General features: G+C 34.4%; 1 protein-coding gene across 2 annotated transcripts; it reads left to right on the top strand.

Annotated features, from left to right (window-relative positions):
- Window positions 1-8: 8 nt before the first annotated feature.
- Window positions 9-20161, top strand: LOC138305983 (sodium-coupled monocarboxylate transporter 1-like). 2 transcript variants are annotated; one of them, XM_069246293.1, is made up of 16 exons: window positions 9-880; window positions 8355-8423; window positions 10606-10657; window positions 10978-11045; window positions 11542-11622; window positions 12091-12164; window positions 12584-12724; window positions 13145-13280; window positions 13647-13732; window positions 14164-14276; window positions 14579-14649; window positions 15130-15216; window positions 15684-15871; window positions 16030-16130; window positions 16453-16577; window positions 18248-20161. In XM_069246293.1, the coding sequence occupies exons 1-16, from the start codon at window positions 539-541 to the stop codon at window positions 18464-18466; spliced, it is 1953 nt and encodes a 650-aa protein (XP_069102394.1). In that variant the 5' UTR covers window positions 9-538; the 3' UTR covers window positions 18467-20161. The 2 variants fall into 2 exon arrangements, with proteins under 2 accessions (XP_069102394.1, XP_069102393.1); XM_069246292.1 differs by lacking the exon at window positions 9-880 and adding an exon at window positions 4141-5004.
- The last annotated feature ends 4200 nt before the right edge of the window (window positions 20162-24361 follow it).

Genomic DNA, 24361 nt, shown 5'->3' on the forward strand with positions numbered 1-24361 from the left:
GAGACGACACCATAGCATCAGAAAACTTCTGTAATGTGGAAGAAAGCTTCGTCATCTTCTAAATATCCACAGAGAAAATCTGTCATTTGAGCATTGGGATTTACACGAAATGTTAAAATGGATGAACGTTAACATATTACAACTGAAACCCTAAAACCACGGGCTAATTTGTCGATTTTGCAAACTTTTGAAACATTTTTGAAATATCAACTGATGTCGGTTTTGGCTAACAGTGCTTGAGAAGATCGCCTTTGTTTACGTTGATAAGAATATAAACTTTACCAGTCTGTACCAGAGGGCGATACACCCGACCGTCACCCATCTGGGATAATATAGACCAACTGATTCACTGCAGCTTAGTCAGGAGTTCAAAAAAGTAAAGAAAAGTCATACGCTGCACAAAATTACCATCTTGAGAGGCATATCTTGCGATATTTGCAATCATATAATTGGTACTTACTGAAAAATTTGTATCCAGTATTTTTGATTTTTTTATCAAAATTATAAAAAAAAAACAAATCTAAGTGAAACAAAAAAAATGGCGTCTAAGGATGAGTTTGATGTTTGGGACTGGGTGGCGTTCGCCGCCATGTTGGCTATATCTACTGGAATAGGAGTGTTTTACGCCATCAAAGGACGTCGGGGCGCGTCAACTAAAGACTATCTTATGGGCGGACGAAACATGCTGCTTCTTCCTATAGCTGTGTCAATCCTCGTCTCGTTCATGTCCGCCATTTTGATTTTGGGCACACCCGCCGAGATGTATATGGAAGGGACGGAATATTTTATCTATGTGTTCGGGATGATTCTAGCTATAATTCTCGCCGCACAGCTGTTTGTACCACTACTTTATCCTCTAGAACTCACAAGTTCATTTGAGGTAAGTGCAAAAAATAATATGACATTGTAAGCCACTTTTTTGCGCGAGGCTTATTTCGTTAAAACAACATTCAAAATTAATCTGAAACGTTTCGCAAATAACTGTATAAACCGCAACATAAATGTACTATTTACAGTTCATTTCGGTTTGGTTGCTTTATTATTTACGATTATGTTAGAAATATGAAATATTATATATTATGAATTAAATTATAAAAAATAGAAATATTAAAGATATGTGATTTTTTTGTATACGGGTAAATATTGTGATCTGCAATAGAGTAATACTTAGGATGATTTGTCTCGAATTTTTTTGTTGTTGATCAACCTGAATAGTCATCGTCGTAAATATTTTGACGGAAACGGTTGGACCAAAACTTCAAGATACAAACAGCGATAACGACTTTAGTATGTTCTGAACGAAAATCTAAACGTCTAAACACTAAAAGAAACAAAAAAACATTTCTCTTAAGGCTAGTACAAATCGTTCTGTTAATAAGAACAAATAGGCAGTCATCAGTTTTAACTAAGTTTTTTTATTTCATTTCAAATTGCTGATTTAATCACCCCTTCTTCACTGTGTCTTATTGATGAAAACAACCATTCACACATGGGTATTTCTCTTTGGTGGTAAGTCGATAACATTCGGTGATAGGAGCAACGCAAGATTTACCTAGCAACGCTAACGCGGTTTTAGGCCATTGAAATTTATAGAAAAGTCATATAACAATTAACACCAGAATTACTCACCGTCACTTAGTATGACATGTGTCAACAATGTTACCAATGGGAAATCTTATTTTATTTTAAAAAGACTGCACAAATATCAATATTTACCATAATGAGGAAAAACGGTATAAAGCTAGTATATTAATAATCCGAAATAAAAGGCCAAAATAAATAAATTCAAAGTAAAATCAAAATCATTTTTATGGAATATATATTCAGCCACTATAGGGCCTTCTTCAGTCCGAAATAACACTCAATATTTACAACCCTACTTTACAACGTTACGAGACAGTATTTTGTATAAGGCTACCAGTCCTTTATTCCTACGTCATTAGCATTGTTACGTCACAATATCGTTTATCGGCGATCACTGAAGTGTATCGTTGTTCCATCTTATGATTACGATTATGTCATTGCTAATCATTATTGATATATATATATCTTTCGAATCGTTATCAACTATATATAAAGGCATGTCATATGTCAATTGGCAATTCTAAAATATTATATGACAAATGGACAATTACAAATATACTTTAAAGTGTGAATGCGCTTTGTCTAATTGGCATCTACATATCTATACTCTCATATTGTCGGGCATACAGAGCGATTTTGATGGGAGATTTTATTTTTCGATTTCATAAAAAATTATACTGGATATATGAACACCATTTTTATGGACTTAAGCCTTTGTTTGTCCGACTCTTTGCTTTAAAGAATTATGGGAGTATGATTGTATAAACCAATATTATCCGATAACGAAGCACTCTGATTAAGTAATATTTCGTCCATTCCCATAACACATGTCACGTCGTTAATCAATGACAAAGAATAGATATCTAAACAAACAAATTCTTGTTCCCAAGGACGTAAGCATGTTATGAATGAATACAACGATTCTGGTTTCGAGAGAATATCCAAGTGTACATATATTATGTCTTGTGTAACAGTATATGATAGGTTAATATATACCACACAGCAACGAATGGGTTGTTTTAGAAAAAACAATATGGAGTGGTTTACAATGTGAAGACAAGAAAGCTCAATCAGAAAATCGTATTTCAAAGCTGCCAAACTGTAGCCCACGATGTTTAAATTGTGTTACACGACATAATGATATATGTATAATGCCTTATAAACGTATTGTGTTGGTGGTTTTTGATATTTTTTTAATTATTCAGCCAAAGTAAAATTGCTGAGTGAATATGCAATCAGTTTTTTTTCCATTCGCACTGCAAATTGTACTGAATATATTCTCATTATGCATAATGGAAAGATGTTCAGCAAAATTTGCAAAATTAAAAAAAAAATAAAAAAAAATATGTGCTCTAGGTTACATGATTTACTTAGAAACAATAAAACGCACATATGATTTATTCATGTCTTAATTCGTTGATTATTTCTTGCAACCACCTGAATGTCCCGCAAAGTCGCAAAAATAATTAATTTCCATGAATATAGCCGGTATTACTGGAGTTTCAGTGGCGTAGGATATCGACCGAGATCGTTTCTGTAATGTTCGAAAAATGACCTTTTCTATTGTAACACAACGCACTGTTTTACACGAGAAAACTATTATTTCTTAACATTTTCTTTGGATTGAAATGTATGGTTTAAGGAATGTTACATAACAAATACAGGGTTAATGTGTCACGTTTTGTTAACTTGTACGATGTGTACCATGTCACTTTCATCAGACTCAGTACATATATGTGCAAACAGTGTTTAGAATTAATATTTCCAGGTAACATTGTAGATGAAGGATGATGATGGGGTTTGATATCCATTTTCCATTTCTGACCTTTTCCCTCTACATCCTCGATACCCCAGGGGTTACTGTTACTGCCGGCATATCTACCCCTTGATAATGCCATAGTAAGCCTGAAGATATTTCAGAGTACAATAACTGACCAATCATAGGCTACATAGACTTCCTTTGAAGACTAACAGACAGTTACACCCAATTTATAAGCCATATATTTTAGCGTTAACCAATTCTTTTGATGACCGTACTACCAGTTTCATCTACAGTCGGAACCAGAACCTTCCGTTGCGTTACGAAATATTCTAGAGGTGGCTATAACGACAGTGATAGTATAAAATAAATAAATATAAACTTTATTTATTTTACATCGATTACGAAACAAGTTATACAACTTATGTAAATCACTCTCGATGGCCCGGATGTAAGCGCGCGAGGGATCTTAGTGTGGGAGGAAACCGGAGTGCCCGGAGAAGACCCACGTGATCGGGCAGGTGTTCCCTAACCTTTTCACGTCCGTGCCGGGGATCGAACCCCCGATAGTAACTCCTGGGACATCAAAGATATTTGCTTTAAACCTACATAATTATTTACAATGTACGTTGTCCTCAAATGGCCTTCGCCGATGATATAATGTCAAACGAAATTAAACGAAATAAGTGGTCTTTGGTGTATCTGTAACTACTTAATTCAGGAACACGATTGGTTGTACACACACTGTAACATAATACAACATAAACTCCTCTTTGTCTTGTCTTTGTTCACGATTACATCGCCTAGTCCTACTACATCATAGTTGATCAGCGTATGAAATCTTAATATCATTTACATAATTATCAAATAGTGTTCACAAGCCGTGCTCATCTTTACATACCTTACTGTATAATGTGTTATGAATCCGAAGCATGACTACAATGTACCGTTTATAAATACATTACTTAAGTCTACAAAATACATATGTGTGACCCCTGTCCACATTTGTGACTCTAGGGGTCGTGACGGTCGAAAGACAGTTGATGAAGGGGCGGAAGGTATAGAAAAAAAATACGAACATTAATGTGACTGGATGAAAAAAGACAGATCGGAATGTATATATAGCACAGTCAACAGGTTATGTTGGATCCTGGCAAACAGTGTTCTCCTAATGCTAACAGTACCGAACATTCATTGCTTTTGATGTTTTAGTCTTGTTTGAGAAGCGTCATTTCAAAGACATATAATAGCGATAAAGAGAGAATCTGCAGGAGATTGCAAGCAAAGATAATTGACTCTTCGTGATTCATAGAGCCAAAATGGTGTCTAAAACAGAGTTTGATGCATGGGATTGGACTGCATTTGCTTCCATGTTGGTTATCTCCGCTGGAATTGGTATTTTCTATGCATTTAAAGGTCGTCAGGAAAATTCCACGAAGGAGTTTCTACTCGGAGGACGTGACATGCAAATGATCCCTGTTTCCATATCAATTCTCGTTTCTTATATGTCCGCCATTTTGATTCTAGGGACGCCCGCGGAAATGTTTACGAAGGGCGTACAGTATTTTATCTATACTTTCGGTATTATGGCTGCAATCGTGTTGGCAGCGTACATATTTGTACCTCTGATATACCCGCTCAAACTCACCAGCTCATTCGAGGTAAGACCTATTTTTATATCTCGTGATGTCATACGGATGACGTCATATGACGATTTAATCAAAGGGGATATATACGTTGAAATATGCATTACTTATTCTACAATCTAATTATGTCTCAAGTTTGGTCCTCCCTAATTAGTTGTCGTTTTCTCAACATAAGCCATACATGTGTCTTCAAATTCCAAATGGCCTCTTGCTAAACAAGACATAAGAATATTTCGTTCTATTTGGTTTTCACCATATGGTATTTGACAAAAGCCTACAATGATAACTAGCAATCTTCGTTTGTTCCGGCGTTAATTGAAGGGACAGGAAAATAGTTTTACTAAACAGATCGCCAGTCATAGATAGCATTCTAATGAAAGCAGTGGTACATGTATATACTTTCATGTAAAACTCATAATTATAAAAAACTACATTATTTTATTGTATATATCAACTCAGATTAAAAGGTTCGTATACTTCAAAAACATGAAAGTAATGAATCGAATATATACATCAATATACAAAGATTTTTTCCATCATTTTCAAATTAACTCTTTTGCACCACAGATAAATTGACATAGTGGTATACATAATATCTGCGTAGTTTCCAATCACAGCTTCAGTTTACAATGGAGTCATGAATAAATGTCTATAAATCCTGATCATCGATCAGAAAGTTTACTCAAACACCATAAAATACTGATTTGTCCACGAGGCACGCCAACGGGGAAACGTTGGTTTTAGTTTCCGCCTTGTAAAATGGAGGAAAACAATACTCATTAAAATTTTTTATTTTGGATAATAGGAAAACTCATTAAAAAAAACAGAAGAATACAATAAAATTCGAGTATATTGCCCTTTTTTGATTGTATGTTATGATGTCAAATTAAATATTTGGAGTCGCAGGACTATATTGCTACAAATATGCGTTGGAATCTTCGATATTTAGATTTATAATAATAAAATGATACAGAAAAAGTGTTGTCTACACTGATTGCTATTTTTGTTTTGTGAAGCATATATACCACACTATATATCTTGTACATGTAATCACTCGATATATTTTACTCACTCGCTGTTTGTGACTGTTAATATGTTAAATTAAAAAATATATACCTTACTTGCTTAGCTTCCAGACACTGTTGATACACCATTAAAATATTACTGGGGCTGTTGTATCAATAATGTTTTGATGTTTTATTAAAAAAATATATCGCAGTCTGAATCAAATGCATTTTCATATTCAATTGATATCGACCAAGCTCGAATAATTCTGACTTCTACGCCGAGTCGCAACTTAGTGTGTACGCAGAAGGTGATGACGTATTTAACATTTTTGAAGTGACAGTGATTTAGGTTGATATGTGTAACTAGACCTTTACTGAGCCTCAATGTCGTCAATATGTAAAATGAATGACATAAATAGGTTATCAAGTGATGGATGTGTCTATGTAGACAATCGACGCCTTTTCTGAGGTCAAAGGTCATAACATATTCAAAAACCGTGTCGACATCCGATCATGATCTAACGAAATCAGACAAGGGACTACTTCATCATCATAAATCTGTATTATACATTTTGTATATCATCATATACATGTACATGGGTTCCACTTATGACATGGTACATAAGTACTTTGCATTAATTCGTTGCTATGTTGTTTTAATATATATATTTATATATGCAGAAAAAAATAATCTTCACATTGTCCGGTGTAATAATATAGAAAAAATAATATGTATATAGATTATAAAAAAAGAAAGGTTAGATATATTTGTTCAGATATGACGGAATATTTTCCATCACCTTCGATATTACATACACTATCAGACCGTGTATGTGATATCGAAGGTAATGGAAAATATTCCGTCATTTCTGAACAAAGATATCTAATCTTTGATGAAAATACTAAGTAGAGCCACGCATGCACATACATAATCGAACTGGTTACACAGCAAACATGTTAAAAACATTAACAACAGCAATTACGAATACATAATACGTTAAGCAAATATATGCTCAGTACTGGTGCTTATAATCAATCGAAAATATTTTCGGCGGACGACGGATGAATTCTGTTTATAAGTGCTCGATGTGTGATCCTACCATGTTAAAAATAGGTCGGTTTATAATTTATTCGCATCAGTTATCTCGACACTTGAAATCTCACGTAACCGGTGTAGGTTTGCCCTCTGCGATGTACACAATGTTATGATTTACCGTACACTCGCCGTTTGTTTACCCTAGAAAAACCTGTCACATTTGATGTAATGTAAGCAAAATTTATTTAATATGCAGTTTACTTTCGCACATTTTGCGAACCAGATAAATCCACTTCAGTTTATTTCGGCGAATTCATCTCTACAGCATTCATACTGATGAGAATTTGTAAAGCTGTATCAGAATATAAATTACGAAATTGTATACATATGTATATTATTATTCTTGTTTTACTGCATATAATCTATACGTCTCAATTTTTCAATGACAATGAAGATGTAGAAATACTTTGCGAGACACCAAATGTTCCCAGTATTAGTTTCTAATATTGATATATTCAATCTTATTAAAACCAGGCCTCAGGATCAGGAAAAAGTCCTAAATTCTCGTAACTTTAGACTTAGCCGATCAAAGATAACATTCAAACAGTTACGTCAGTAATTATTGGCTAAGTCTAAACTTAAGTCTAAGATTCTTTCATGATCCTGGAGCCTGATCTCCGATTACGCTCTGATACTCTATGTTCTAGTGTCTTACTGGAGCGTCAATATATAACATCAATATACTGCAAACGTGAATATATTAGCGAGTGTTGAAATTCGTGAATATATATGTTTGCGAGTGTTGAAATTCGCCAACTCAATTCGTGAATATATTAGCGAGTGTTGAAATTCGCGAATTCAGTTCATGCATATATCAGCGAGTGTTGAAATTCGCGAATTCAACTCGTGAATATATTAGCGAGTGTTGAAATTCGCGAATTCAATTCGTGAATATATTATCGAGTGTTGAATTTCGCGATTTGCATGTGTATACATTCCACGGTATTACTTATTGTCCAGATCAATAAACCTGTTAACGTTTAATAATGCATTTCCACGTAAACAGTTCCTGTTATATGTTGGGTGAATTTTCTCAATTAAAGTTACTTCTCGTAATTAGCGTTTATTTCCCCCTGACATGACAATGGTAACATTTGCAGGTGTAGCTTTGTATTTTAATTGAACTTTGAACGAGAGAAAAATCAACGATTACAACCATGACGAGCCGGAGTTCATATTATTTAGACAAGTTCATTGTATTTATAAATGATTATTAGTTAATTAAGTTATTTTAGTTGCTCAAAAATATTATTTTTAAACAGTATCTGGAAAGACGATTCGATTCCAAAGCCGCCAAGTTGACGGGAACAATCATGATGATACTTCAACAGGTTTGTTTTTAAATTTTATTTTCACACTCTTTTTCTTTTGTCTTGCATTGCAGACATAATAAAACATTTTTATGAGAGTGTGTGTGGTTTGATTTCGCATATTTCGCCTTTTTACTGAAATCTGAAAATTTAAAAACGAAATGTTTCTTTGTTTGTTTCTTTGATTAATTAACGTCCTATCAACAGCCAGGGTCACGTAAGGACGGCTTCCAAGGTATGCAATATGTAGCGGGTATGTAGTTCGTGGTGAGTGTTTGGAAGACTGCGGTATGTTCGTGTTGTGTCTTCTTGTATAGGGGATCTGTTGCCCTTTTTATAGTGCTATATCACTGAAGCATGCTGTCGACGACACCAAACAACACACTCCACCCGGTCACAGTATACTGACAACGGGCGAACCAATATTCCCACTTTCCTGTATGCAAAATTAATTCAAAGCCATGTAGGAATAGGTGAAACGCAAAATGTTTACCTCTTTAAAGATTATGCCGAGTATAGGAGACCACGTAATATTGACCCCGAGGATTTAAAGCGATAGCTTGTACATGTAACTACAAACACAAAATACAGACGTGCTGTGATTTCCTAATGCATGTTAACCAGGTACTGTACCAAGACGTTTTTAAATGTTAAACATTACTTTCACTGTTCAAAGACAAATTGATAACAGAAATGCATAAACATGTATACACTGACGCAATATTTACATAACAATTAATGTAAAAAAGGCTAGCCTGTAGTAAGCTGACAAGAATTCATCAATTTACTTTTCTCTCTTTCTCTCTCTCTCTCTCTCTCTCTCTCTCTCTCTCTCTCTCTCTCTCTCTCTCTCTCTCTCTTCTGTACACAGATTTGGCTCGTCATGTATTAAAATACAATTTATACATAGCATAGTCATATCATATATAAATAATACTCGTTAAAAAATAACGTTTTTGAATATATATAAAAATAACTAAAATTAAGTAAATTAGATAAAACAAAGAGTTGTTTAATCTGTCATGTTATTTTTTCCATACTTTTATTTTCATTTTGGCATTAGATTGTATTCTCCTCATTTATACTCCTTCATTCTCTTTCTCACTTTACTGCAGCTAATAATTATCAATTTACTTAATCAATACGAAAACAATTAAAACAAATCATATTAAAAGGGAGTATGTGAGGTTAACACAAAGATATGGTTTTCACATAATGTGCAGATTGTTGTTGAGTGCATAATGATAATGAAATAAAGAACTAATTTTATGTCTGTTCAGACTATGTCAATAACACATATCCAGGCTAGTTTAAACAATACAATACTTTATTAGTAAACTCTGATATGCATACACATACAAATGCGTTTGAAGCTTGGTTTACAAATCAAGCTAATAGTTTATCATATTTTTCTGCTAAGAGAAAACAATGGTTAATGTATGAAACTCTGTATTGTAAGTGAATCACGGTCGACCATAACAGTAATCAAAATCATATATTCTATGTGAGGCGAGGACCTCACGTCGAACTGTGTCAACAATAACTGGGTAGATACTGTGAGAGTTTGGTAGCTACAAAGTCACACAAACTCATTTTTATCGTATATATTTATGATGGCAGATAGATCAAGTAGGTCATTATGGGTGGTATAGTTTATGTCTGAATGAATTATATTGATCATAAATATGCCGAGTAATCTGTGCGGAGAGCTCTTATCTTATTTTCCTGGCAACACTTACATATAATCTGGTGACTTTAAATTTCGTTCGCATGACATCTATCACAACTAGTACACACGAACTCTATATTAAATAAACGAATGAATGATTAATTGTTTGATTGAATGAATGCATGAATGAATGAATGCATGAATGAAAAATGAATGAATTGTAGTAAAATGATGAATATAATGAAAGAAGTTATTGCTCGATATAAAGAAAAAAAATGCATGTCTATAAACATATCGAACGAACGAATGAATGAATGAATGATAGATGAGAACCAAAAAACTGCCTGAAGACACAAGTCGATGAATATGTTAATGTGAATGAATAAATGGTCAAAGAATGAACGAATGAACGAAAGAAAAATGAATTGAATGAATAAATGAATGGGCGAAAGAATGGTTTTACTACCCTATTTGTAAATTTTAACAACAAATTATCTTTGACAAGTTTCTTATTTTATTTATCTATTGTTCCAGGTAATCTATATGGGTATAGCTTCGTATGCTCCTTCAACAGCTCTAGAAGCAGGTAAATAGTGCAAACTAATATATGTAATATATAAACAAAGGTTTATCTGTTGATGAAGACGAAATCTTATCTCAGTAATTACTTAAAGGCAAAACAACATTCATGGAGTTTTTGGGTTTTTTTATTTTTTTATTTTTTACACAGGTCTTAAAATAGATTTTGATTTTAATGGACATTTAATTAAAAACAATAGCACAGTAGCTCTAATTTCATTATCCTATTTACCTACAAATATTAATGATTCATCACAACTTTGATTATGTTTGAATCATTCACTATAGGATTTCAGGTGAATTAACGCTCGGCGTGTTTTGTTTCAGTAACTGGCTTTCCTACTTGGGCCACGGTCATCACGGTTGGATTAGTTTCAACTTTCTACACTTTTCTGGTAAAGTTCAATGTTGTTGTTTTGTATTGTTTCATTTAGTTACCTTATATTTCGTTATCTTTTTTCTTTATTTTTATTTTTAACATTTTATTGCAACATTAAATTGATAATAATCCAATCAAACATCAATCATCATTCATTCTATTTCGTCGTTTTTATTGAAATTTATTTTAAATCACACATTCATACTATTTTTCTTCCAAATGACTCACTCGTATAGTTTTAGTTCTTTAAACAATGTGTATTTATATATATGAGTACAATATCTGCATGCTACATATGGTCATGAATAATCACGTCTTTACGTCATTATCCACCATAGAGGTTTTGAATCACCGGTTTAATCACATGCTGACAAAAAAACCACCTAAATGGGCGAGATAACAGAAAGAGAGCAGTTTAGTATGATGTAACGCAAAACCTCCGAATATGCATTAAACGATTATCAGTGAAATATTAGCTGTGTTTTACCTCTTCTTTACGTATTTCGTTACAGGGCGGAATGAAAGCTGTAGTTTGGACAGATGTATTCCAGTCGTTGGTCATGGTAGCAGGGATATTAGCAATAGTTATACAGGTATAGTGATTTTGTCGACACGCTTTATTCGAAGTTAAGTCAATGTCAAAATCCGTCAAAACTTTGTTACGCGTAACTGTTTTATCCAAAAGTGAACGGCATTTTTAACAAACATTTTGTTTTACATGCATGATGTTCAATAAAGAACGTTGAATAATTACAAACGTTGAAAGTAACTTGAAGTATAAGTTATTTAAAAATATTCTCAGAACTATTCCACAGTGAATGCAGATACTGTAAAATTTTGTTACGAATGCAGGAACACAAAAAGAAACGTATAATTTAGGAAAACACATTTTTAAGCACTTTTTGCTCCCAAAAAGAATGTATCCATAAGGCATAGCATTAACTTTGTTTCTTATCGTAAAGGTAAATCCACAATTAATTCGGTGCACTTATTTATGGGTTTGTAAATTTACTACATTTGTCGGAACATTATTGTTAATTTAGATATTTGTTTACTTCTAGGGGTCGATATCTGTTGGAGGCCTGGATAAAGTATGGCAGGTTAACGAAGACTGGGATAGGATCAAATTCTTCGAGTAAGTTAATCTTGGAAACATTTGACATTCACGAAAGTAACTCATTGTGTGATCATATGTTTCATCAACAGCCAATGTGAGACCAAGGGAAACAACTCCTTGCGTTAATCATTTATTTGATATATCCTCACGTGAGATCAAGCGACGTAACTCGTATAGCTCTTGTAAAATTATGTTATATCAAACACATATTTAAGTTACTGATACTTCAGCTCCGGCTCTCAAAACTCCCTTCCATTCGTGGAATTAATCGACTAAGATGAGTACATAAATGGCTATGCACGAGGGGATCCTTCATTCTGAATCCACTGGAATGTAATACCCACGTACAAATAGAGGATGTTTTTAGGAACTAAAACATAAAAGATACGTTTTAAAATAGTTTTAAGCTCAACCCACAATCCCTGTTCTACTTTCAGTTTTAACCCTGACCCTACCCAGAGACATTCCTTTTGGTCACTTGTGATCGGCGGTATGGTAGGATGGACGGCTACCTATGGTGTCAATCAGGCTGCCGTCCAGAGGTACTGCGCCCTGCCAAATCTGAAGAAAGCCAAAGCGTAAGTTGGAAGGTATTAATAGAATACATAGCGGTTATAGAGTTGCACGGTTTTACGACATAAATAGACTGCTATATATTAACCGGTCACATGGTCAATATGTGGTAGTGACATTTTAGCGTCAGTGTCCCCTGGAATTTTAATTTTCGCACGTTAAAATTTATATTCATCATTTCTATTTGTTTATAAGATGTAGAAACAAACAAACACTCTCCTTTTGTTTATATGACCATTTTATATAAAATAGCAATATATATTATAGGTAACATGTGCATTCATAATATATCTTGAACGCATTGGTAGGTTGCCATGACCAGAAAATGACAACACATACTGTAGGTCATATAGAATTATTTTTACTGTATTAGTGCGTGTCGTAGGAATTTATCTTCGTTATAAATGGGGGTATTCATGTTTCAGGGCCGTGCTGTTGAACATCATAGGGGTGTTTGTTCTCGTCACGATCACATGTTTGGCCGGAATTGTAGTCTTCGCCTACTACGCAGAGAAAGGATGTGACCCTCTGTCAAATGAGGACGTCTCCAATTCTAATCAGGTAATGCTCGTTATACACTACATACTATGGTATTACAGTGCGCTAAGGATCAGTTGGGAGGTTTCATGAAACCTGCTTTGTCGGCTGTGAAAAAGGCAAAATAGCACGCGATGCTAAATATAACCGATAGGTAAATAAGACAAACGTGTAAGTAGTACACCTTAGTTATACTGACATTTTCTCTTAAGTCATTGATGCATTTCTTGAAACATCAAACTTAACGTTGTGTTTAAAAAGCTCAAACTTCCAATTTTGTCTTGTGTCAGTATGCCATAACTTGGACGATTTTAATTGTTGATTTCCAGTAAGCTTGTTTACTTTTCATGAATTTTGAGAAAAAAATGTCTTTTCTTTGTTTTATTTTAGATCATTCCATTCTTTGTGATGGAAAAACTCGGTTACCCTGGTCTACCGGGACTATTTGTTGCCTGTTTGTTCAGCGGAGCGCTAAGGTATATAAACTTACACCACGCGCCTGTGTTTTATATTTAATATGATCACCAATCAAACTAACCATTATAATACATAAATTATTGTGGTTAATTAGGCTTTTCTACGATTGTTTTTAACTTGACTGATTGATTTGATGAATTTATCATACAAACCTATCCTTGGAATATCTTTATCATTGTGTAGCATAACCCATTTTCTTGTTCATACGGTAAACCAACGTATTTTGCGGTAACTGTGTTTCGCTTTTATATTCTTTATTGTTTTACATGTCGTGGCGAATCAATTTTGCGATCTAGACTTTCATGGTTCTTCTTAATTCTACTTTACCTGTATTTGAAACATTTTTGCGGCGTTATATTTTCGCGATTTGTTATCGCCATCGAAGTTGGTTTACAGTAATATTTAAAGTGTTTGTTTTATCCTGTTACAGTACCATGTCGTCGTGCCTGAACGCCCTTTCCGCTGTAACCTGGGAGGATATTCTAAAGCCTTGTCTCTATAACCTGTCAGAAAAACAGAAGACATGGGTCACTAGAATTCTGGGTAAGTACTTATACTACAGTCGACAATATTTACAACACATAGTAACAGAACGTAAGAAACTCCAGTTACATTCAATGACGCTACAGAGTAGTATTCACGGAAGGAAAACGTTTACCCTTTGTTCTCGAAAGAGAGGTAACTGTTACTGTCAGGTCAAATATTTGAGATAGAAAAAATCGATGATTTTTATATTACATTTTCTGTTTGCTACATTTATATTTTAAACTATTTTATCATAGTGTCGCTTATTCACCTGTTCGTAATATGGTGATTAATATGTGACGTAATTGAAATCTTTACAGTTGTGTTTTATGGCGGCTGTGGAATTGGAATGTCATTTATGGCTATGAACCTTGGAGGAACAGTACTACAGGTAGAGTATAAACACACGTAGATTAAATATAAGAATTCTTATATAATGGATGGTTTACATTACAATTTTGTCTCTTTTCTCATGCGCTGTTTTGTTTTGCTTGGTTTAACAGTGAGGATTATTTTAGGACGTAACAGGTTAAGATGTTGGATAACCGAAAACGATCCACCATGTGTGCAATGTGCAAGTCAAAACATGAAATTTCGCTTGTAATGAATGTTTTTTTATTAGCTACAAAATGAAATGCGTTCTTATTTAAAACACTGACATCGCTTCTAGTTAACTGATATAATGTACACTGATAAAAAGAGTTAACAGAAATACAAATGTCCTTCAAAATGATGGAGTTCATAAAACACGCTATATATCCCCATTACACTACTTAAGTTGACCCCAAAAAATTGTTAAACAATTAAATCGGTAACATTGTTTTGTTTTTAAAACTCCGCATTTGACGAAAATCTTATTTTCTTGTTTTAGGCTTCTCTGAGTTTTACCGGAGCCGCATCAGGCCCTCTATTGGGTATATTTGTTCTTGGTGCATTCTTTCCTTGGGCAAACTGGATTGTAAGTAAAATATTTATAAGATGTTTTCTACGTTATCATTTTTGTAATAAGCGGGGCCCCAAATCATTCATTAATTTCTGATTTTGAAATAAATATATCTTTTTTGTGCTGTTATAGTATTGAAGAAAATAAAATTTTAATTTAGAATCATTGCACGCTCATCTTTATCATAGATAATAGAAAAATGATTCATGATATGATGAAAATTAGGTCCTTGTCCAATCCAGGTCCTTGTCCAATCCGGATCCCTGTCTTTTCTTATTTCATTGTATGTGACTTTACTTCTGAAGTATTGCCTGTATATTGGGAGACTTAAAATGGCCAAATATGTTGCTCCTGGTGGTACATTTTACTGTATCTTGCGTTTCCTGATAAACTAACAAGTTTTAATACTGATATTTTCCTCTTATGCTAGATAACATAATGAAAATAATAGAGATAACACTTCAACATGCTCGTATTACCAGGGAGCCGTAGTTGGGAGTATATTTGGCTTGGTGTTACCTATGTGGATCAGTATTGGCGCTTACAGTGTTGTCGGAACAAAGTCTACACTTCCGTTTCCGTCCGACAACTGTACGGTAGGGGGCGCCCTCAACGTAACAACAACCATGGCAACAGCTGTCAATATTTCCGCTCCTGTTGTAGAAGAAATGTAAGTCAATTCACCTATCTTTTCCGAATTATATCTTCAATATGTCCTCAACATCGCGCGGAAATAAGTATCAATTCTACATATATGTCAAATCCTTAGATACTAATCGGACATTTTGTTCACATATTCTCGTATTTACATCCTTTATATTTTTTCAGAACTGGCATCAATCATCTATACACAGTTTCGTATCTTTGGTATCCGTCGATAGGGGCCGCTACTGTCGTCATCATCGGTTTAATTGTCAGCTTCTGTACAGGCAAGTTATAAGATATGAAATTTCCAAAAAAAATCTAAATTTTCACCGATTCGATGATTTTAGTGAAGATATCCTCATAGGTTTGGCAGCAATTTTGAAATGAGAATTTCACAAATCACCTTTGAACAACTGGGCCTGGTTCTTTATTAAGAAATTAGATAAACCTGCTTGTAAATAATAAAATTGACCTGCTTGTAAATAATAAAATTGACTTTCTCGTTATTAGCATGCTTTCTAAGAACAGCTGTAAGGTACAGCTGACATTTCTTCATTTCTTGATAATTGTCTTTTGTCAAATCGGTTTTGTGATGTTACCTTGCAGGTGCTAATGGCACACATGATATAGACCCCAAGTATCTGATACCATTCTTTGACCGGATATTCTGCTGTCTACCAAACTCCTTACTCCGGAAACTACGCTGTAATATGGACTTCCCAGACCCAGAGGTAGGACATTATATGGACAATACTGCACTGTGTTGGGAATCGTTTATCAAATGATAAAGGATTTGCAGTCTTTGTTGGTATGATCCTCGATACTCAAGTGGTTACTGATACTGTCGTTATATCCATGCATGGACTGTTTCACAGTAAAACAGAAGACAACAGAACAGTCTATGTAGGCATTTGATATACATCAAAAGATGCAACAACACTGTGGTTAACTGTTTTGCTTTGAAGTTGGGCGTCGCTCTCTTTGTTGTCTTCAAAGGAAGTGTCTGCAGGTATGTGATTTGTTCAGAGTTTGTCTCCTGAACTGCTTTCAGTTTTACTATGAGACAGCCCAGAGGTGGATATAACGTCGGTAATAGAAGCCCCTGTAGTATCGAGGATGGTGATAATGGGGTATATTATTTGGTCCACCAAACCGCAAATCAAACGTTTACTTTAGCGCATTGCACTACCTGATGCGTGTACAGATCGTAAGTGATCGGAACTTCTGGAGTATCGAGGATGGATACCTTTTGATTTCATGTCTTTCCGATACTTTTACCAGTCACAATAATTGATAAAGTACATAAATAACATGTGCTTCAGTTGACCTCGCCATAATGGAATTAAGTTGCAATTTCGACCTATCATTTCTTATTTATTAAGTAACTTAAGCCTTAGAAACGCTCGATAAGGAGTCAGCATTTCATGTAGTTATTACGTTACATAGTTTCAAGTTTTCTGAGTGCTCAATTAATTTCACTACAGATTAGATATTGTTTGCTATATATGACGGAAGTCAATAATTAGTACACTCTGGTAGTTTAAATTCATAACATAAGATTGTTTATCTAAGGAACGGATTTAGAAAATGTACACATAGTCGTTATTAGCATACACATAAGTGAAATACGTTTTCTAAATAAAAACACGTTTATATCTCGTGGTAGAAAATGCGTGTAAGCTTTCCGGAAATTCAGTTCCGGATATTCAAAGTCCTGCTAATACACAGAGAATGAGAATCTAATACATTCCAACGTCAAAGAGGTTTTACACTTTATGTATCCTGTATGAACATAGTATTATACTTCAGCAGCTAGTTTTATAATGTCCATCTAATTATGAAATCAGCCATTTAGATACACGTTTTATTAACTTTACCAATAAACAATAGAACAATGTATTCTTTACACAGTTCATAAACATATGAATTCCGTAACAAAATGTAAGTAATATGTTATCGATATATCTTATTTCTTACTAATGAACTAAGATCCTCCTCAAATGTAATCAAACGAATAAACTTAATTAATCGCAATTGACATACGATTTAATTAACAGTACTAATTACATACATATGTTTATGATAACGATTTCATTTTTTAAAAGTTCATCCGACGTTCGTCTCGAATAAAGTCAACATTAATGAAACTTAAATACACATTCTGATCTATCTTAGTTACTTCTCATTGCTTTTGTCCGTCAGTACTGCCGAAGTGAAACGAAAGGAATATAATAATGATAGACTAGAATGAGGATTTATGACAATAATACATTAGAAGCGCATCTTTGTATACAGTTAAAATTGAAAAAAAAAACAGGTTGTTTGAAAGAAGCTTTCTGTTCTATAGATTCTACATATATATTCACTCATTGAAATACAAATGTTGTCTTTTTCTTTCCAGGATATTAATGGCGATGATGAGAAGAATACAGAAGAATTAGACACAGGTGTGACTTTAACTCCAATAACAACTGAAAAACCAGATAAAAAACCAGACCCATCACCAATAGCATTAGTAGGATATAAACCGAAGTCTGAGAAAGAGAACATGTACCCACACCTGGCTGATTGTAACGGAGAGACATATGAATACATCAACAATGCGTACACCATCAACTAGACGTAAAGTAAATACAATGTATCATTCACGAAATACAAATTTTCGCGTTTTGTCGCGAGCGAAATCGAAAGAGAATTTAATTTTTTGTGAAACTATATATGAATGCATGATTCTCATTCAGAGTCCTTAATCACTAATTTATGTATTTCCGAATATGGTGGAAATAAGAAAGAAGCGAAATGTATCGTATATACAGTATGTTGTTGTTCGTAAAGGAAGGACAGATTGTCGTAACCGGACCTTGTTTAATCAGGTTCCATATCTATCCCAGCGTAATTGTATAACGTTGTTTTTTTGTTTTTTTTTATTAAAACCACTTTAATCCGAAAACCTGTTTATATTATCCAAATACACTGCTCTCGATGATATCCGGTTTAGAGAAGTTACAATGAGCAATTAATGCAATAATGTAGGATGTGAACCACACCGACATTCTTTTAGAGTTACATAAATGTATCTTTAACTGTAATAAGTGACCAAAAATACAATAATGGCAAAGAAGTACTGTAAATGTACATAGCGCTTATATCATTTTAGCAGTAAATTAGTACCATACATTATTTTTTCCCAATCGCGCAAGAAAGGCTTTGCTAAATCCGATTGCGCTAATGGTATTTTCAGTACATCCTTCATAGTCATTGTGATTATTACAACCTGTTTACCACGTTTGTGCTAAACTTCGATTGTTTTAACTTATCATTACAATCATATGTAACATTTCTTACAATGAGACAATGTTGTAAGGTGTTGAATCCAGGTTCCTTACTCTGACAGTTATCTACACGTATATCATATCTGGGAATTGACAATTATTTTCTATCCTTAACATGATATTATTTACCAGCTATGGCAATTATTTAAAAATTCGTAATGTACCATCAAGTTGAAATTTATCTTTGATATATGGTGGAAAAAAGAGAAGCATAATTTAAATTATCTTTGAGTGAACTAATTACATCTGTATACCGAACCTCATTTTAATTTTGATATTTATCAGTACGTCTTCGGTATTTTGTGAAAGTTTGAAAATGAAATTTTTATTGTGTACGATACCTTCTGCTGTGATATCATGCTTTATATAAGATGTAGTATTTCAAGCTTTAGCATAGAATTGTACATACATACGTCACCTTAGCTTGACAAAGACTTTTTCTTACAAAGATTAGCTCTCCTAACATGTCTTTTCCGTCTTAACACATTGTGGGTAGGTGTTGCTTTTGGCGTCATGTGTTTTCGAGTATAACGTCACGCTTTTAAGGTAAAAAGTCGTGAATTTCGCTCACAGAATTATGACGTCACAATCAATCCATTCCCGCAAGGGAGATAACTATAACTCTGTAATATACAAAGACGGGATAATAGGACCATTCAAGTCTGGTTGTGATGTTACACATCATACTTTGAAGTATAAAAACGTATATATATATATTTTCATCTTTGTTGTTATGGACGCAAGTGTTTGTAATCAGTAGTTGAAGCCTTTTTTATAATGTATATCGTGGAAAATATTTACCAATCTGTAGAAGTTGATTGTCTGTCTCACTGGATGCAATAGAGACAAAACCTATAGAATATGTGTGTTTGGATTGTAAATTTCTTATTGTCTTCTATGAATAGCTTTCCATACATACAGGATGTGTTAATGTCACTGATGATATTGTTTCTGTAATTAAATAAATCTACTTCAATCTGAAATTATAATCTTGTTTTCCTGCATAGTGCACAACGTATATGATAACAGAAATGGCATTTCACTTTTATCCGCCTTCGATGATGTACGACTAAAGCGTTGTTTCTGTTATCATAATCGATTGATCAAAACAATTGATATAATCAATGTGATAATATCATTAATTTTCTTTTATTTTTATATCAATTATTTTTTGTATTGTCTCATTCGTTTGCTAGGAGTTTAAATTCTTTGCCGAAAACATTATTGCTATAAAAAATTAATAGTTTCTGCTTATCATAATAGATTCGAAACACACAGCGGTTATTTGTCAATATAAGCAAATAAAGTACTATCACAATGAGACCAAAACCAATGATTCCACAGTCTCCCAGAAGATATTACTTGATAACAGGCAAACAATAGGATAGACATGGGAGGTCGTCTTGAAATGGCCTTGTAAAGTTCCGTTTATATGACGTTTTGGCTTGTAGTTCATATATTAAAGCGCATTTAATTCCAATTACACCGCCTGCATATACTGCTGTATAATTACACATTCTTTGTTGATAAAAATAATCGACTTTAGTAGTATCAATATTTTAAGTATCGCATCTTTTATTATATACCATATATGAAGCTGTGCCGAGATTCAACGGTCTGTCTGTGTCCGGATACCAGCACCGTCATTTCCGGAATCCTTTTCCTTTCACTAGTATAGTTCTATCATGTAAAGTCAGGAATATGTGGGTATCTGTCGTTTCGTATCACTACTCACGTATCATATACCTATGTATGTGGTGGTAGAAACTATTTCATGTCTAACAAAGAAAACGAATAACGGATTTTGGATGGAAAACTTCTTAACACTTTTGAGAAGTAATGGAATTCGAGGTTTGTTATGTAAGCCATATGTGAACGAAGTTACCGTTGGTTGAAAATGTAACATTAATGACTTATCTTAAAACACACATTGGAGGAAGAAAGATACTCTCCTGGATTTTTTTTGTACAGGAATATACTTTTTTTACATATCTAACGGCAAAACCCAACCTAAACATTGCTATGAAAAGGATACTCCACTGTGAATCATAAAAGTACTTTCTCCGCATAATTGGTACATTGAACCAGGGTCACTTACACAAAAATAGACCATGAGCTGGAGGCGTAGTAAGGGGTCGGTGATTCTTCGGGACACCTCCAGAGATCGCCAGGGATACAAACGAAGTATTCGAACACTCACAAGGAAAAGTACATTCGGAAAAAGTTTCCGAATAGATGCTGAGGGACCAAAGCCTGCCCCGGTCGTCGAAAAGCCGAAACAAAGGTTTTTGGATCGTTGTGGAAATGTGTATCGAAAATTGCAATACAACCGGACTTATCGCATCCGTGTGACTTACAGTCTGTGTTTAGTCTGGATCTATATGTTTTTGGTAAGTATGTTACACTTCGTCATTTAGATTACTTTTACTGTACTTCTTTATGATCTTTATGATTGTTTAACCAAACGTGTCTTCTATATGACTTCGTATATCTTCGTATGACTTTGACTAACATAGGATATTTTCAATTACAAATTCTGTATTTGCATACCGCAGAGATATCTGCCCTTGCGAATAGGTATTGAGAAAATAATGACGTAACAATCGATACCTACCTGTAAGAGAGACAACTCTGTAATATGCAAATATGAAACATCGGTAGCATGCATGTTAATCTCACTATAAATTGTAAAAGAAATTTCGGGTGTTTTTTTATAGAAAAACATTTATCTATGAAAGTCTTTAAATGAAATGATCTTAAAATAAACCATTTATAGATTCTGCTATGAATAACATAATGATTACATACTTTATTTATCTTCCTTGAGTATCAAACATGGATCCAAATATTAAAAGTCATACAGCAGAATAAAATATTATCTATTTCCCCTGAAGATAATGTTATCTATACTTATCACAGAATTGTACAATTACTTGGCAACCAATATAAACGGAGAGTATGATGTAGTTTTTTAATGTAAAGTTATGTAAAATCTACCAGAGTTAGATCGTTCCTTACTGCGTCTTTCATGGATAGTGGCGAGATTATGAAACTTGCTAATGCTATTTTCTGCATTTTGATGTTGTTGAGTTGTCTTCCGGTTGTCGTACATTGAATATATTGATCATTGCGTCATATCAGTGTTTACCAAAGTGCATCACGGTCTTCTGATTAAATGAGTGACAACCACGTAGAACCTTGGAGAGTTTGACGTCATCCGTGAGTATGACGTCTGACGTAATAATGCAAATCTACCCCAGATAACTCTGTAATATTCAACACAAATAGACCTGTTGCATGACCTATATTTTGCCATTGTAGGGATGGACGACAGGACAGCTCGGCCCCATCCTTCTGGATCTGTCCTTGATAACAGGCGTTAGTCTGGAGGCGACAGCCACCTACATTATCATCATAGGAGTAGGCTATATACTAGGCTCATTCCTAGGCGGAATGGTGTACGAACGTCTGAGTCGACCTTTGACCTTGTTTTTTGCGTGCGTTGCCCTGGCCGTGATGGAGTTCAGTATTCCGTACTGTAGAATGTATTGGTTAATGATGATTGTCCTCTTCCTCGACGGAGCGTGTGAGGGACTCATTGACACAGGTATTACAGTAATACATAATAACCATGGCTACGATACCCATTGTAGTATTCCGTCTTTGCATATTACAGAGTTAGCTCCCTTGCGGGTAGGTATCGATTGTTACGTCATTATTTTATGAGCGCAATTCACGTCGTTTTCACCGAAACGTATGACGTTACGCTCGCAAACACATGACGTCACAATCAATACCTACTCGCAAGTGCAGATAACTCTGTAATATGCAAATAAGGAATAAAGATCATTTGGCACGGGTGTCATGAACAGTCCTTGACTTAAGGAAAATTAGGATGTCATTATAGACGTTAAGGAATTTTTCTTAATTTAAGATGATATCTTTAACGTATGTAATACTTCCCTACATGGAGAATTTAAAGTTAAAGAGCTTTCCTCATTAATGAATATTCATAAACCCGGGTCCTGAGACCACTGTATTGGAGTTAACAAATAATTATCTTACATACAATTACAACCAAAACATTCACAGTCTCTTAAACATACATATTCAGCTACACATCATTAAGTTTTAATTTTGGATACAAACATTAAAAACCTTTATATGTTTCGTCGAGATGAAGCTTGTGTTGAGGACATTTGCAGGGTTATTGTTCATATCGTCTAGTAATTCAAGCTGTTCATAAGTGCGGTTTCTTCATAAACATTACACTTTTAGTAACATATGCATTACGGTATCCTTCCTGCAGTATACCAAGCTGGCGTACCTATATGTTTTAGTTATTCAGATGTTTTTAATTTGTACACATATTCTTGAATAATATTTTTAGTTCTTACTATAAATTATTGTACTTTTTTGTTTACAGTGGCAAATACGGAGATGGTTTCTCTCTGGGGGAGGTCCATCAATTCCTGGATGCAGGGAATGTATTTCATGTTCGCTGTAGGAGCTGTTATATCGCCGCTAGTTACCGCCCCTTTCTTGGCACCGGAAATAACCCTGACTATTTCTGAAAGTCAGTATGGTTCTGCTTCCGGAGCAATATTCACACTGTACGACGGGACCCAATCCAGAATATACCTGGTGTACATCATCAATGCTTGTCTGGCGTTAGTTGGAGCCGCGCTATTCTTCTATCAGTGTATAAGAAACTCCATCTTTCTTCACGGCTTGAGTTTGCCAATCAGCGATGTCGCTCATACCAAACCATTGACAACGAGAGAAAAAGTGCTTGTTTTATCTAACATGGGTGTACTATGTTTCCTCTATACCGCCATCGAGGAGACATTTGCAGAATACCTTACAATTTTCTGTGTCACACAACTAGGCATGACGAAGGTAGAGGGATCCGAAGCGACGTCAATATTCTTTGCGGCATTCGGACTATCTCGTTTTATAGGTATATTCGTTGTAACGCAACTGAATCCCGTTCGCCTGGTGTGCTTTTATTGCATTATACTGATCATGTCTTTTGTAGGATTGACCTTGTCAGGGTTATATTACCATACGATCGGGATCTGGCTATTTACACCTCTAGTCGGTATAGGGCTGTCCATTATTTACCCTATACTGTATACATGGACTGATGAAAACTTTGTACGTATCAACGGCAAAATTACCGC

Source organism: Argopecten irradians, chromosome 13, assembly GCF_041381155.1.
Source record: "Argopecten irradians isolate NY chromosome 13, Ai_NY, whole genome shotgun sequence".
Taxonomy (NCBI): Eukaryota; Metazoa; Mollusca; class Bivalvia; order Pectinida; family Pectinidae; genus Argopecten; species Argopecten irradians.